The 17,207-nt window shown below is 37.2% G+C and overlaps 1 protein-coding gene across 2 annotated transcripts in view; it reads left to right on the top strand.

Annotated features, from left to right (window-relative positions):
- DNAH7 (dynein axonemal heavy chain 7) overlaps window positions 1-17,207 on the top strand; it is a 270,159-nt gene that overhangs the window by 67,524 nt on the left and 185,428 nt on the right. For both annotated transcript variants that reach the window (XM_030328070.1, XM_030328069.1), the window contains 4 exons: window positions 894-1,080; window positions 9,663-9,856; window positions 13,828-14,026; window positions 17,060-17,200. In XM_030328070.1, coding sequence (XP_030183930.1) covers window positions 894-1,080; window positions 9,663-9,856; window positions 13,828-14,026; window positions 17,060-17,200 — 721 coding nt within the window. The remainder of the gene's footprint in view (window positions 1-893; window positions 1,081-9,662; window positions 9,857-13,827; window positions 14,027-17,059; window positions 17,201-17,207) is intronic.

Below are 17,207 nucleotides of genomic sequence, written 5' to 3'. Positions count from 1 at the left end.
CACATAAAGCTATCCCATCTCTAAGTTCTGTTGCCATTAACCAATCATTCTTCTTGATGGCTATGTTATCTCTTGTAGCATTGTGGTTGCAGTTCTCTGGATTCAGATCTGGGTCTATTATTTATTACTGAACTTAAACCTGGTACTTACCTCTATGTACCTTAGTCTCCCCATTGGTAAACATATTATACTGGACCCTATAGGATTATGAAGCGGGAGCAAATCCATACAGAGACCTTAGAATGTACTTAATGAAATTATTAGTTTATGGTATCATTATGATATTTATTCTTGAGGAAATCTTGTCATTATTTTTGTTCTCCATATTTAGAAATGAATGCTGGTTAAAAATGCTTCCTACTCATGAATGACACACTATTATATTTTAAATTATGTAGATTTTTCTTTAAAGGCCAGTTACATCTTATGAATTGAAATACTGTAGTCTGGAAATAAAGGTTTTTTTGGGCTCAATTTTGTTTTTTAAAAAGAATGTTAAAGGAAATGAGTCATGGATGTAACTACCTTTCCTAAGAAGTTCAGAGTGCCCTTCGCTGAGAACATCATTACTGTCCCCAAAATCTAATTTTTCAATTTGTACCCCCTAGCCATGGAATTGAATTGCAGAAAGGTTTATTGCTATGACATATACAGAAACCAGCCCATCTGTAGGTAGTTATATCTGAATGTGTGTTTTAGTATCAACATAAACATTGATGCTATTATTCTAAGACATATTTTGTACAACCAATTTGGTGATTTATCATTGAATGACGGTAGGTAGATGAATGAAAATGGAAATAAGAGCACAGCATACAAGATTGACAATCTAGGCACCGTTGTGAGTTTTGTCATATGAAACATTGCTTGAACCACTGTGTTTTGCTTCTCAGAGAATGGGAGGGCAAGCTCCTGCTGCTTCAAGAAATTCTGGATGAATGGCTCAAAGTCCAAGCCACATGGCTATATTTGGAGCCTATTTTCAGTTCTCCAGACATCATGTCTCAAATGCCCGAAGAAGGAAGACGATTTACAGCTGTGGATAAAACATGGAGAGATACAATGAAAAGTGTCATACAAGTAGGTAAAAATCTCTGAGAATGTAATTATTCGGTTGAAGTGACGTGATTTTTTCAAAACAATCCGAATAAGTCATTTTCTCTTCCCCCACATATGTTCACTTTTCAGATATTATTTTAGAATCCCAGGAGCAAGAAATATCAAAACTAGCTAGATATCTTCTGATATCCTTGAGGTCCGAAGTAATTTGAATTATTTGATGACCTATGGTTCTATTAGTGGTGCCTATGGGATGCTCTGCTAGGAAGACATTGTACACAGAGCTCGATGTCCCCCTCTATTCTATGTCCCTTTGTTATGGGCTGTACCACCACTGAGATACACTGTGGTGGAAACATGCTAGTGTGCCACTCAATCATTGTTTCTCTTTAGGCATCTAAAAGATGAGTTGCAAAGATAAATTTAAAGAGACCAATAAATACAAACAAAATGCAATCGATCAGTCAAAACACAAATACTGTGGAGGAGAACTTACAATTTTAGTTAAGGATGGAATTCGGTAAATACTAGTAACAGTGAAAAAGATACGATTTTTTTTTTTTGTTCAATGCAAAAGACATTTACTGCCCACAAAGCACAGTTTGTATGTTACCAGGAAGTTAACATTAAAATAGAAGAAATATTAGTTATTAAATTATGGTCATTAAATGAATGTAAATTTATCCATTGGTGTTTTTGATCAAATACAATATTATAAGGTAGGATGAGTATTATCTTAAAATTTTCCTACCCTAAAATACAAATACACATAATTTTATTACTTAAACTTTGAAAACTGTGACTATAATCCTAAATACTAACAATACTATATCAACGTCAACTATATATCTGCTAGGAAAATATTCAGAAAGATAGACATGGATTGAATAAGTTTATTTCATTTTATGTAATAATACTTGAAACAAATCTCTGTATAACGTAAACTTTTGTAAAATTAATCACACTGGAAGTCTATATTTAAAGGACCTATAGTGAGTCACACTGTAATACATTTAATCATCTCTAACATATTTAAAAAATTTAGCCTTTCATATATTGTTTCCTTACAATGGGGCAAAACCCTTGTAAAATGTACACGTTTTCATTTGGAAAAGGATGAAGTAGATTTTTTTTTGGCTGCCGCAAAAGCAAAAGGTAGATGTTTGTATTCTCCTAGTTAAGATAATTTTTAAAATAAAAAATCCATTTTTTTTGTATCTGATCAAAATACTCTTCAAAACCTCATATTGCTAAGGAAATTTCATAAATATTATAATGCCTAGAAAAGGGCAGCTATACTGGGACTGGTAAATTAAGGAGGCAGATTTTCAATTCTATCACACTGCTGAATTAAAAACAAACAAGTACACCTAAAACTGATAAAACACAATATGTTTTTTCTTTTTTTAAGGAAAGCAGACAAAACAACAAAACATAACTTACTCTTATTCCCAAATAAGCAGTTTCTTTTGGGTGACACTTCCTTTACTTTTGCTGTAAGACCTGATTGTCTTCCTGAATTGGCTTTCCATTTTCTTTTTCTCAATATGCTAGTATTCAGGACAGCTTTTGTCCATACTCTCCAAAGCTTTGAAAATAAACAACAATCTATATTCGCTCAGGAAGTCGAGTGAGTTGACTTGTATAGTAGAGATGTCATTAGATTAAGTGTTTGATACAAAAAGCCATCACTTTGCATCTGAGGAATTCCTAATAAAGGTTCTTTTAGAACCAGGCAAGAGAAAAGTCTCCGAGGTTAAATCTAGAATGTAAAGGATAATTACATGTTTTGATACCTGCTACCAAAGATCCTTTCTCAAGAGGAGTGAGATTTATTAACCTTTTGATCTAATTCCAGAAATTTTTCAGTCACCATTAATATACTTTTGCCTATGAAGACTTAGCTACACCTGTTTCAAAACCTCAATCTCATGTTCTATCCAAAGCTCTTCTCCTCTGCACAGGGTAGGTAAACCTGAGGTGGGGAGATGTGAGGACTGCTCTCCCATGCTATGTCTCTCCTTCCTGGGCTTGTTGCCTGGTGCTGGGTCAAAGAGAATAAGGGAGAGGGAGGAAGGGGGGGAGAAAGATAGGAAGAGGGAGAGAAAGAGAGAGGGCAAGAGTGAGAGAGGATTTACTGATATAACTGATCCAGCCAAATTGGCTGTCCTTTTCATCAGTGGTCATAAGAAGGACAACCTCCTGTGAGTGGTGTCCAGGCACTATATCTTTACTGTTGGTCACCACAACTGGTCTAGCTTTTTCATCAGTTGTGGACAGTTGAAGTCCACAGATTGACTCAGTGTGGACAGGTGAAGACCCCTGGATGAGCCCTGGCTGCTAAGAGATTCTGTGTTGAGCATCTCTTCCAGGTTTGTTCATCCTTCGTGAGATCTGGCACCTTCAGCCTGACCTTCCATGGTGGCTATTACCACATTTCTCTCTTGCATGTGTTTCTCATCTCTGCTACAGCAGTATTTCATAAGTCTTGATTTCATCTAGGGCTTGCAGGAAGGGGGTATCTATCTTCTGTACCTCTTATTAACCTTGAGCACATGCTCTTTGCCCCTTCTTCACCTGGTCATCCCACCAACTGTTTTCTCCCAGTGTTCTTTCCCTGCTCTGGTAGCACTAGAGGAGGTCAGTGCACCCAGTGATGGAGCAGAGTTCCAGTTGGTGAAGATGTTAGCTTCCTCTCTTTGTAGACACTTGCAAACATTTCTAGGGAATCTCTTGGCCCCCTTCCTAACATTCAGAGATGAAAACCAGTTAATTTCATGCCATCTGGAGGTGAAAGAAGTAGATAATCATTCTTCATGTATACCGCACTCGCTCCCAAACTTGACTTTTGACCCTTATGAGTTTTGTGTGTATTCCATATAGGCAGAGGAATGCACTCTTGAACTTCTCCACAAAACTTTCCTTTTGTAGTCTAACCCCATCTTAGTAGACATAAATACCATTCCGCTGGTTGCTCAGATGAGAAACTTAGGAGTCTAGTCTTGTCTTTTCTTTCTTTCTTTCTTTCTTTCTTTCTTTCTTTCTTTCTTTCTTTCTTTCTTTCTTTCTCTTTCTATTTCTTTTCTTTTTTCTTTCTTTCTCTTTCTTTCTTTCTTTCTTTCTTCTTCTTTCTTTCTTTCTTTCTATAATAAATATGACCACTCGACACCATACATCTCACTTCTTTCTAGTGAGCTGGAAAGCTAAAAACCCCATCTCTCAGAGTCCATAGCATCTAGTTTTTTGGCAGTGAATTGGATTTAGACAACTATAAACACTCATTTGCGGTTTGGAAAGCATAAGTGAAACAGCAGCCACCTTCTCGCCGTCTTAGCGGTTTCTGCTGTCAGGCAAGATCATGAACATGTGACTTTTTTTCCTTTTCCAGCAGGACTTAATGTCTGGTTATCAGTTTGATAGGTGTCCAGGGGCAGTGATGATGGTGGCTCTCTGAGCCCTAGAATCGCAGCCACTATGGTGTGTTGTTGAATGCACAGTTATAGTGGTGTATCCTTTTGTTCTGATTGGGGCAGAAGTAGACATGCTCCTGGAAGTTCAGTTCCACAGTGTCTTAGAAGTCTCTCCTGAAAGCTCAACTTAGGGTGTGCTACCCCAGACCTTCTGATGCTGTTTCAATCACTGAATTCCCTACGTTAAATGTCTTTTTCACCTAATATACCTAGAAGGATTTTGCACTGAACTCTGAATAAATGTATAAACACCTCAAAGATGGAACTAGGATTGTTTATATGACCCAGTTGGGTTTGAGAATAATGAAAATCTAGTTTCCATTTGAAAATGGAACATTCATGGTACCTGGCATACAGTACACAAATCACTTAAATTATGCCCTTGGTCTCCTGGAATGAAGAGTCTTATTTTACAGGCAATCTTTTGGTGGACCCAGTGGCTGCTGGGATAAGATAATATGGTAGGATCTGGGATAAAAGGGTATGAGATGGGCTGAATTCTTTCAAAGGCACTAGAGAAATAAAGGAATGAAATGGCTTAGTTCAGAGTTGAAAACTAGCTCAAGACATGGTCAGAGGACTAAGGAGCCCCTGTGACTGCAATCAAAAAGCCTCTTATTTCTCGTAGCTACAAGTTGGATGTAGCCAAAAATGAGTGATAGAGTCTGATTCAGGGGGTTGCCAAACTGCAATGTAATTTAATTGCTAGCCTTGCCAGATCTGTTATGTGAAAGGTAGATTACTTATTGGGAAAGAGTAGGATGGTGAGAACCGGAGATGGGGACATTTGAGTTTATTTGATGGACCCTGGGTCCCTGACCGTCCTACTGCTGAGCCTCCCTTGCCAGAAGCCTTGGCAGAAACCTGACAAATATGCAAGGCAGTGTATCCTCAGGCCTACTCCATGAATCCACGTTTTATCTCTTAGTGCTTAAAAGCCTTAATGAATATCTTACAAGTTTTCCGTTGTCCAGGGATTTCTGATTAGGAAGCTTATGCTTTTGGACGTTTACTGAACTGGCTTGAGCTTAATTCCATTAAGCATATGGAATGGTACTTTCTGTGAAGCTTCCTGCTGGCAGTAATTAGAATGCTTTCTCTCTATACCCAAATTCAAGTTTCAGGCCCCTGATATCACAGGTTTAAAAATGTAAATCAACCAGTAGGTTGTCATTTGAGCTGCTGAGAGTAGTGATACTTATGATGCATAAGAAGACACATCAAATTTGGAAAATTGTGTCTTTAACCCACCCCTGACCCCCCCAAAAATACGATGGTTAACAATTCCTTTTCTTCCCCTCCAGGAGACATGAAGTAAATAAAGTGTCAAGGGGCTCACATTAAGTTTCAAATTTCTAGTAGCTTCCTATTAGAACATCCTGCTGTTATGTCCTGAGAACACAGCTGATAAGCTCCATCCTGGTGCAACATGGAGGGTTGTACTTACTTGAGTTCCTCTGTAGGTCTACAGACGAACCTCATCCTGCATTCACTCATGCACTCAACAAATGCTGATGGAATGCCTAACTGTGGACTAAGATTTTATGGCAATCCTTAAAGGAACTTAACAGCCAGTTTTATTTTACAATGATAAATAGCTTACCTGAAGGATGGAAGATTATAAACTGTTCATTTTAACTCCATAAAACTGATGGAGTGGAGTAACTGCCTCATGCCTTCCATCCACCTCACCCTACCCCCCAGTAACGTCTGTCTGTCTGTCTCAATCTCTTTAATAGACAGCTATGGAAGAGAAAATGGAAAGGGTAGTTTCAAGTATACGTGCTTCCCATACTTAGACCATTTTAGGTGCTTCAAATATTTTATCTAACTTGGTCCTCACAACAATTTTGAGAGAGGGCTCTTATTCCCGTGTTAAAGGTAAAATAGAGACTTGGGTTAAGTAAATGACTCAAGGTCAGACAGGTAATAAGGAGGATGGGGGTTTAGAACCAGGTCTGTGCTTTGCTTTATCTGATGCAGTCTTTATTAAGTTCACTTTCTCACAGGAAGAAAGTGAAGGTACTTTACTTTCCAGTCACGAGATGATTAGTTTTATATATTTTTTCCTTAAGTCCACGCACAAAGGTACAGAGATTATTGCCTTTGTTCATTGAGAGCTAGAATGTTTGGTTCAGTCATTGAGCAAATTTGGCTAACTAGGTTTGACCTGAGGAATTCAATAAAAATTTTTTTACTTGAATGTTAGGTGTTTCCAGAAGTATTTCTTTTGTAATTATAATATTTAGGGAAAGAAGTATGAACTGTTGTTTTAAATAACTGAATTTTTCGGGGCGCCTGGGTGGCTCGGTCGTTTGGGTGTCGAACTTCGGCTCAGGTCATGATCTCACAGTGTGTGGGTTTAAGCCCCAAGTGGGGCTCTGTGCTGATGGCTCAGAGCCTAGAGCCTTTTTCGAATTCCTTGTCTCCTTCTATCTGTTTCTCCGCAACACCCCTCCCCAACACCCCCCCATCTCTCCAAAATAAATAAACATTAAAAAATTAAAAAAAATTAGATAGCTGAATTTTTCTTTAGTTTTTAAACCTCAGACCCAAAATAGCAATACTGTAATAAATTCTTTGAAAATAAAACAAATATTAATATATGAAAGGGGTTTTTCCATATTTATTAGCAAGTATTCAGTTTCTTTTTTTTTTTTCCAACAAGGAAAGGCATATTCACCAGAAGGTGGCACTCTGAGAACACCATTTTGGATTTTGGATTTAGGAATTCAAGAGTGGTCCTCTATCCTTAATTGGATGAATTGCACATTTAAATGATGATCTGAGTTTTTGTCATGCTTCTTTTTACATGTGTTTTAAAAGTTTATTTAAACATAAAACTGTTAAGAAATAAAATGTCTTTTAAATATTGTCTCTTTAAAGATAAGTTAATATAGGGGCACCTGGGTGGCTTAGTTGATTAAGTAACTGACTTCAGATCAGGTCATGATCCGCAGATTGTGGTTTTGAGCCCCATATTGGGCTTTCTGCTGTCACCACAGAAGCCCCCCTTGGATCCTTTTTCCCCTTCTCTCTTTGTCCCTCCTCCACTCATTTTCTCTCTTTCTCTCTCTCTGAAAATAAATAAACTTAAAAAAAATTAAAGATAATACACCAATATGTTACATATTTCATGTGAACCTGTTTCACTGAGAAAACAGACATTAATGATAATTATTCTTTGAGTAAATTGCTGTTTCTAAGTTATGTTGTTAAAATTCAAAACAAAGCAGGAGTGCCTGGGTGGCTCATTTGGCTAACTGTCCGACTTCGGCTCAGGTCATGATCTCATGGTTCATGAGTTTGAGCCCTGTGAGCCCCATGTCAGGTTCTGCTGACAGGTCCGAGCCTGGAGCCTGCTTTGGATTCTGTGTCTCCTTTTCTCTCTGCCCCTCTCATGCTCTGTCTTTCTCCCTTTCTCAAAAATAAACGAACATTAAGAAGAAATTTAAAAAAAAAATTAAAAAAAAAAATTAAAAAAAAAAAAAAAAAGAAGAAATTAAAAAAAAAAGCAGAAAAGGGAATCTTTCCTTTTTGGCTACTTTCACAGTATATTAACAAAAACATTTTAGAGGGTCCTGCAGAAGAAGAAAATTTCTGTATAGAACAATTTACAGCTGATATTTTTGGTTGATCTCTTAGTCAAGGCTGAGTACTACAAATAAACTAAATTAGTTCTTCTTGAAATTCCATGTTTAATCTTTTAACAACATTTTCTTAATATCTATACATTCTAAAATGTCCTGTTCCTTGTATTAATAAATGTACTAGTGTGTTCTCACAGGTTTATTATTTGGTCTGGTGATTAAAATCTCTAATGTGTTTTAGTACTCTTTCTTTAAAACAAATTTTTTTTTTAATGTTTATTTTTGAGAGAGAGACAGAGAGATAGAGTTCAAGCAGGGGAGGGGCAGAGGGGGGAGACACAGAATCCAAAGCAAGCTCTAGGTTCTGAGCTGTCAGCACAGAGACCGATGCAGGGCTCGAACTCACAACTATGAGATCATGACCTGAGCCAAAGTCGGACGCTTAACCAACTGATCCACCCAGGTGCCCCTAGCACCTCTTTCTAACACATTGATGCTTATTTAGTAAAGCACTTTTACTATTCTGTCATTGATGTCAGTGGTGAACATGGAGCTTGGAATTAAAAGGCCAACACTAGACCTGGATGACCTCAGTCAGGTGTTAAGGAAAAAGAAGGAAAAATAATTTTATTTCAACTGTATCTAGAGCATATTTTAATAATGTGTTTCTAAAGATTTTCATAAACCCAGTGGTTGTTTGTATGGCTATTTTTATAAATCAATAAACTATTTACTTTTTAAAAATATCAGTTCTTAAGATCAGCTTTCAGTTTCAATTCTTACCTTGCATCCCACAGCATAAAAGAAAGCTCTTTTAAATACTTGACTGTGTTTAAATTGCTTCAAACCAAACAGCTCACAGTTGCACTTTTCCGTGATAAAATATTCAAAGGTCCATGCCTTAGAGGTAGCACAGTTTTAGCTTCTAGAGCGTTCAGGAAGAATATACCTGAAACTTAAGTCCTTTAGCAAGCAGTGTTCCTCTGTAGTTCCAAATACAGTTTTTGCAGTGTAAGATTTTTATTGAAAACTCCTTTCTTCACCCTCAAACACTTATATTTTTATCTACAGTTATAAAACAGAGATTGTGTTGTTTTATTATCGATAACAATAATATATGAAGTAATGCTGATTTATCATTTTAGAATACTTTTCTCAATGAACAAAAGACAAACACATCTCATACTATTTTGTTTCCCCCATCCTTCCTGTGAGTTCCCTGTTCTTGCCCCATCCCAGTGCATGAGCGTTCACCCCCCGCATCCCTCTCTTCCTTCCCTCCCCCCTCACACTCATTTTCTGTCTCTCACGCTTTCCAGTGTAGAATGAGACACTGTGAGCAACATCACTAAGGATCAAGTCAACATGACTCTTACTAATTAAAGAGGCTAGTTAGACCTAGAGTCTGTGAGGCTACTTTTAAAAAATATTCATTTTAAATTTTGGTTGACCTTTGTTTGATTAAAAACAGGCAATCTCAAATACAATAAGAATACAAATAAAGCTAGTATCTAATATTTTTGAATTGGGTGTTTATTTTTAGGATAAACATGTTCTACACGTTGTAACTATTGAGAGAATGCTGGAACGGCTGAAAAAATCAAACGAACTTTTGGAACTCATTCTTAAAGGACTTAATGAATATTTGGAAAAGAAACGTCTCTTCTTCCCCAGATTCTTTTTCTTGTCTAATGATGAACTTCTTGAGATACTGTCTGAGACTAAAGATCCCACTAGGTAAGTAACTTACACACGTAGCACATAGCTAAATTTATCTGCTTAAATTTACTTTTTAAAATAAGGCAGAATAAAAACACATATAATTATGTTCCAGAATATTCCCAGTATTATCAATAACCAATGTAATTATTTAAAATGACATAAGTAACGTTATTGAAGGTGATTTTTCCAAACGTGATAAATCTTGGGGAGGATTTCTAATTTATCCATTTTCTCCTACATATTTTTCAGAACACCTCGCTCTCAGTGGCTTGCAGTGACCGCCGCTGGTGGTGTCCCATTATCTGTCCTTCTAAGTCCACTATAAAAGGGGCAGCCCCCTACATCCGTGTACCACCATCTTTGCGGAAGTTGCTCCTTACCTGAATATCTCTGACTTCTTTTACCTCTTCTAGACTTTTGTGGAAATATGCTCAAAGGTCTGCACCTCAGGAAGACTTTCCCTGACCACTGTATTTAAAATGGCAACCCTTCCAGCACTGCCTAGCCAGTGGATTATCGTCTCCGCTTTTATTTCCTTCGTCCTCTTTTGTAGCATCTGGAACACTCCACCATGTACTTACTTGTTTACTGTCTGATTTCTTCTAGCAGAACATAAGCTCCATGATGGCAGAGAATTTGGACTTCTTTTCCTTCCCCGATGCGGATGCCCAGTTTCTTAGAAAAGTGTGTATGTCTGGTGTACAGCAGACAGTGAATGGAAAGTTATTAAATTTGTTAGTTTTGTGTCTTGTGCCTTCAAAGTAGGAGACAAGGAATCCAGACAAAAAGATAAATTTAGGCTCAAATTTCTTTTCTTCTTCTTTTTTTTTTTTTTTGCTATTTTATATATATATATATTTTTAACTTTCATTTATTTATTTTTAAATTTTTATCCAAGTTAGTTAGCATATAGTGCAACAAAGATTTCAGGAGTAGATTCCTTAATGCCCCTTGCCCATTTAGCCCATCCCCCCTCCCACAATCCCTCCAGTAACCCTCTGTTTGTTCTCCGTATTTAAGAGTCTCTTATGTTTTGTCCCCCTCCCTGTTTTTATAATATTTTTGTTTCCCTTCCTTTATGTTCATCTGTTTTGTATCTTAAATTCCTCATATAAGTGAAGTCATATGATATTTGTCTTTCTCTGACTATTTTCACTTAGCAGAATACCCTCTAGTTCCATCCATGTAGTTGCAAAGGGCAAGATTTCATTCTTTTTATTGCCGAGTAATACTCCATTGTATGTATGTATATGTACACATACATACATACATACATACGTACATACATACATACCACATCTTTATCCATTCATCCATCGATGGACATTGGGGCTCTTTCCATACTTTGGCTATTGTCGATAGTGCTGCTATAAACATGGGGGTGCATGTGCCCCTTTGAAACGGCATACCTGTATCCCTTGGATAAATACCTAGTAGTGCAATTGCTGGGTCATAGGGTAGTTCTATTTTTCTTTCTTTCTTTTTCTTTTAACGTTTATTTATTTTTGAAGGAAAGAGACAGAGTGTGAGTGGGGGAGGGGCAGAGAGAGAGCGAGACATGGAATCTGAAATGGACTCCAGGCTCTGAGCTGTCAGCGCAGAGCCTGACATGGGGCTCGAACTCACAAACTGTGAGATCATGACCTGAGCTGAAGTCGGTTGCTTAACTGACTGAGCCACCCAGGTACCCCAGGGTAGTTCTATTTTTAATTTTTTGAGGAAACTCCATATTGTTTTCCAGAGTGGCTGCACCAGTTTGCATTCTTCCTGGCAGTGCAAAAGAGATCCTCTTTCTCTGCATCCTCGCCAACATCTGTTGTTGCCTGAGTTGTTAATGTTAGCCATTCTGACAGGTGTGAGGTGGTATCTCCTGGTGGTTTTGATTTGTATTTCCCTGATGATGTGTGATGTTGAGCAGTTTTTCATGTGTCGGTTGGCCATCTGGATGTCTTCTTTGAAGAAGTGTTTATTCACGTCTTTTGCCCATTTCTTTACTGGATTATTTGTTTTTTGGGTATTGAGTTTGATAAGTTCTTTATAGATTTTGGATACTAACCCTTTATCTGATATGTCGTCTGTAAATAAATATCTTCTCCCATTCCATCGGTTGCCTTTTAGTTTTGCTGATTGTTTCCTTTGCTTTGCAGAGCTTTTTATTTTGATGAGGTCCCAATAGTTCATTTTTGCTTTTGTTTCCCTGGCCTCCGGAGATGTGTTGAATAAGAAATTGCTGCGGCCAAGGTCAAAGAGGTTTTTGCCTGCTTTCTCCTCGAGGATTTTTTTTTTTTAATTTTTTTTTCAACGTTTATTTATTTTTGGGACAGAGAGAGACAGAGCATGAACGGGGGAGGGGCAGAGAGAGAGGGAGACACAGAATCGGAAACAGGCTCCAGGCTCTGAGCCATCAGCCCAGAGCCTGACGCGGGGCTCGAACTCACGGACCGCGAGATCGTGACCTGGCTGAAGTCGGACGCTTAACCGACTGCGCCACCCAGGAGCCCCTCTCCTCGAGGATTTTGATGGCTTCCTGTCTTACATTGAGGTCTTTCATCCATTTTGAGTTTATTTTTGTGTATGGTGTAAGAAAGTGGTCCAGGATCATTTTTCTGCCTGTGCTGTCCAGTTTTCCCAGCACCACTTGCTGAAGAGACCGTCTTTATTCCATTGGATATTCTTTCCTGCTTTGTCCAAGATTAGTTGGCCATACGTTTGTGGGTCCATTTCTGGGTTCTCTATTCTGTTCCATTGATCTGAGTGTCTGTTCTTGTGCCAGTACCATACTGTCTTGATGATTACAGCTTTGTAGTACAGCTTGAAGTCCAGGATTGTGATGCCTCCTGCTTTGGTTTTCTTTTTCAAGATTGCTTTGGCTATTCAGGGTGTTTTCTGGTTCCATATTTTAGGATTATTTGTTCTAGCTCTGTGAAGAATGCTGGTGTTATTTTGATAGGGATTGCATTGAATATGTAGATTGCTTTGAGTAGTATTGACATTTTAACAATATTTGTTCTTTCTATCCAGGAGCATGGAATCTTTTTCCATTTTTTTGTGTTTTCTTCAATTTCTTTCATAAGCTTTCTATAGTTTTCAGTGTATAGATTTTTCACTTCTTTGGTTAAATTTATTCCCAGGTATTTTATGGGTTTTGGTGCAATTGTAAATGGGATCGATTTCTTTTTCTCTTGCTTCATTGTTTGTGTATAGGAATGCAACCAAGTTCTGTGCATTGATTTTGTATCCTGCCACTTTGCTGAATTCATGGATCAGTTCTAGCAGCTTTTGGGTAGAATATTTTGGGTTTTCCATATAGAGTATCATGTCATCTATGAAGAGTGAAAGTTTGACTTCCTCCTGTAGGCTCAGGTTTCTATCTGAATTTTTATATTCTGATTCTTTATTGCCTATTGAAAGATGAGTTCATTTGGTTATTAGTAATGTGCCCAGAATGAGGGGTTTAGTCACTTCCATCTATGTTACAATGATTACAGTTGGATACGTTCAAAGCTATTGATTTAGTAAACTGTAAAGTACTTAAAGTGCTAAACCTAGTTCATAATTTGTGAGCAGTCTCTGAAGATCCCAGTTGAAAAAGCTAGTTTTGTGCATTTGAAGATTCTTCCAATTAGTGTATTATCTGTTAGTCAAGATTGGTTTGTTCCTTATGTTGCTTTTAACATCTTTCAGTTTATTGGGTTGGAAACAAAGCCTCGTGGGTGTCTCCTCTGTAGCTCTTATTATAATTGTAGTTTTACAGATCTTTTTTGTGATTATTCAATTAATGATGACCTCCTACTGGACTGTATAATCCATACAGACAGGGACTGTGTCTTTTTCCCTCAGCCTTTCATCTCCAGCAGCATCTAGCAGGGGCCTGACACGTGATGCACATTTATAAATTGTGAGTAAAGATTGGTACACAAAGAACACTGATGTTAAGGAACTGCTTTAATCTGATTAATTCTCTTGAACATTTTTTCCCCTGACAGGGTGCAACCTCACTTGAAGAAATGTTTTGAAGGAATTGCAAAGGTAGAATTTACAGAAACACTTGATATTACTCACATGAAGAGTAGTGAAGAAGAGTTGGTGGAACTCACAGAGACCATTTCAACAGCCAAAGCCAGAGGTCAAGTGGAGAAGTGGTTGGTTGAATTGGAGAGAGTTATGATTAAGTCCATCCACAAGGTACTCAGCTATATTTATTATTATTTCTAGTAAAGATATGGAATATTAATGTATCATAGGGGCGCCTGGCTGACTCAGTAGGCAGAGCATGCAACTCATGATCTTAGGGTTATGAGTTTGAGCCCCACATTGGGGGCAGTGATTACAGTAAAAATGTCTGGTTAATAAATGCACTGTTTTTAGATAGAAATTGAGTCCTGAATTACCAATTAAATTGTAATATATAGCTCAAAGACAAAATCTATGAAATTAATTTCATAGGGACCCACTTGAAAAGTGGGACAAAATAGCATCCATACTACAGAAAACTTGGGTTTCTTGGGTTTTAGTAATAAATCCTGTTTCTTGCAGCTACAAGTTATTTCTTTGATCATTAATTAAATACATCTTGGTCTACAGAGTCTGTATTTAGTTGCCTTGCATGCATTTCTCTATAGTTTTACATTATTCTCCTTGATATATACGTTTCTGAGGTGAGCCTTTTTGTCCTATGTATATAAAAAATATGTACCAAAATGTTAGAAAATCACAAATACTTCTTATAATTAATAACTTCATATTTTCCACATCTCCTAAAACATCAACTCAATCATTTGTAATTATTTTTATTAGTAGAAAATTTCAAGTCATGGAAACAAATACAGATTAATTGAGCAGTTAAATTCATCTTTTACTCTACTATGGACTTAGCATTCAAGTTGCTCATAAGAATAAAAATCATGATTGAATTGGGGATCATGAGAGCAGGATTGAGAAGGAATATGGCATCATGTTCTAATTAACAACAGTTTTCATTAATTTTTCAGATTCTCTCACATATTGTTGAAAAAAATTCATTGGAATCCAAGTGTTTAATGTATATAATGTGCTTTCTTCTTAAATATAGTTTTAATATCTGCGTGCATAATAGTTTTTCAATAGATGTAAAGTCATTTGGAGTTTTTCATTTCTCCCTATTATGGGTTAAATTAGAGTGAATGTCCTTATGGATATAGTTGGTTTCTTTGAATGAATTCTTTCTCATGATAAGTTCTCATATGTAGGACCACTAGGTCAAAGAGACAAGGTTTCGGGACGCCTGAGTGGCTCAGTTCGTTAACCATCCAACTTCGGCTCAGGTCATGATCTCACAGTTTGTGGGTTTGAGCCCCACGTCAGGCTGTGTGCTGACAGCTGGAAGCCTGGAGCCTGCTTCAGATTCTGTGTCTCCCTCTCTCTCTCTGCCCCTCCCCCACTCATGCTCTCTCTCTCTCTCTCTCTCTCTCTCTCTCTCTCTCTGTCTCTCAAAAAATGAATAAATGTTAAAAAAGAAAATTAAAATTTAAAGAGACAAGGTTTCACAGGCCTTGGTGCATATTGACAAATAAGGTTTATTTTATTTATGCAGCTGTAAGTAATGTAAATGAATTCCACTTTGACCACTATTTACCAGCCTTGGTTATATGGTCTGGTAATTGTTGTATACAGTGATAACTCATTGTTTTAGACATATCCAATACTGTTACAACTATTCTTTTCATTTTGTTTGTCAGAGTGCTTAGAGAAGGTATTTTGGTTGCCATTTCAGAGCACTTAGATGGGGTGGCCAGGAAAACATCATCCCCAAATGTTCTTGTGTAAGTTTGTGTTTCTGAAATGCGCAATCGAATGCAATATAAAGTAATACAAATAGAGATGTGTGTTACTATGTTTCTACTGTATGTAGTCCCATGCTAGCAAGACCATTGCGTGCTTAAATTAAGTAAATTTTAGGTCACTTATCGATAATAAAAAAAGTCATGTTCTTGGCACTTGTACCCCTTATGTTACTAGATTATCATGTGTATGTTACTTCCAAAATATGCATGTACTTATATATGTGTATATATATCTGGCACACATAGATATATTTTACATCCAATATTGCAGAACTTTTCGTAATTGTTTCTCCTCATCCAACTATGTAGCAATTGTGATGTAGATTTTAAAGTCTTCCTCTTGTTCTCTCCGTGTTGTCCTTCTAGAGCACATATTTATTCCATTTTTGACATTTCTGTACTGTGCCTTCTAGTTTCTATGTTTCCGCCGTCTCTCAGTTGCTCATTTTCACCTGCCCTTTCTGTGGCTCCTTCTGGCCTTAGAAACTTTCTTTGCTATCAATAGCCACCACTGCCCTTCATGTCTGTTCAGCTCCATAAATACCCTAGCCAGACTAGAAGTCTAGAAAGGTTCATACATCCTTATATATTTCTCAAAAAAATCTAATTTTGACCGTCTTTTCTGAAACCAAACATTAAAGTGGGTATCACCTCATAGACAACATGAGCATTTTGGGTTGATAGATATAAAAGATTAGATTGTTTCTCACTGATGGCTGGTAGAAAAACTGGATATGTCAACCCACGGAAAACATATGGAGGAGAAGTACATGAATTAGACTTAAATCATGTTGCAAAGAATATAAATAAGACTTTCTGACTTTCCTGATTCTTAACTCTCCATAAATCAGTTATACCCCCTTGCTTGTCATCATTGCCTTGGGCATCTAACTATAGATTGAGAGGAAGTTAGATCCAGAAACACAGAAGGAACTTGAGAGAAGTGGTGTGGTTTGCCTGAGAGTGCTTGTACACATACATGTGCCCCTGGGTGAGTGGGGATCTGATCAAGTTCAAAGAAAATTATTGTCTATGAATTTGGAATTACTTAACTTTAAATCTTGCAATAAAATTGCTTGGGCTTGTTCAACCCAAATGTATCTAGGATATCTTTGGCTACGACTGGTCTCACGAATATTCGATATAATGTGGGTTCACACAAATTGATCATGTATCAGCAAAATAAAATGCTGTGTAATGTATGCTTTTGCTCATAGGTATATGAATAAACTTGAATTTAAATAGTCTAATGACATGCTTTGAGTCTTCATAATTGGCTAAGATGTTGTAAAAAGTTAAATAGTGTAAGTTAATCTGTTTAGGAGTTTAGGTACTCATTGTATAGCTTGTTTAAGTAAACTGTGGAACTATCTTTAGCATTTTTTTTTCCAATTAGGTAATTAAAGATGCAATTTCTGCCTATACACAAAACATGCGAATTAACTGGGTGAGGGAGTGGCCTGGACAGACAGTGCTTTGTGTATCTCAAACCTTCTGGACAACAGAAGTACAAACAGCTATTCCAAAGGGACAAGAGGTAAGCT

The sequence above is a fragment of the Lynx canadensis genome, chromosome C1 (genome assembly GCF_007474595.2).
Source record: "Lynx canadensis isolate LIC74 chromosome C1, mLynCan4.pri.v2, whole genome shotgun sequence".
Classification (NCBI taxonomy): Eukaryota; Metazoa; Chordata; class Mammalia; order Carnivora; family Felidae; genus Lynx; species Lynx canadensis.
Note: the sequence above shows the minus strand (reverse complement) of the source record. Positions and strands in the feature narration are given on the sequence as shown.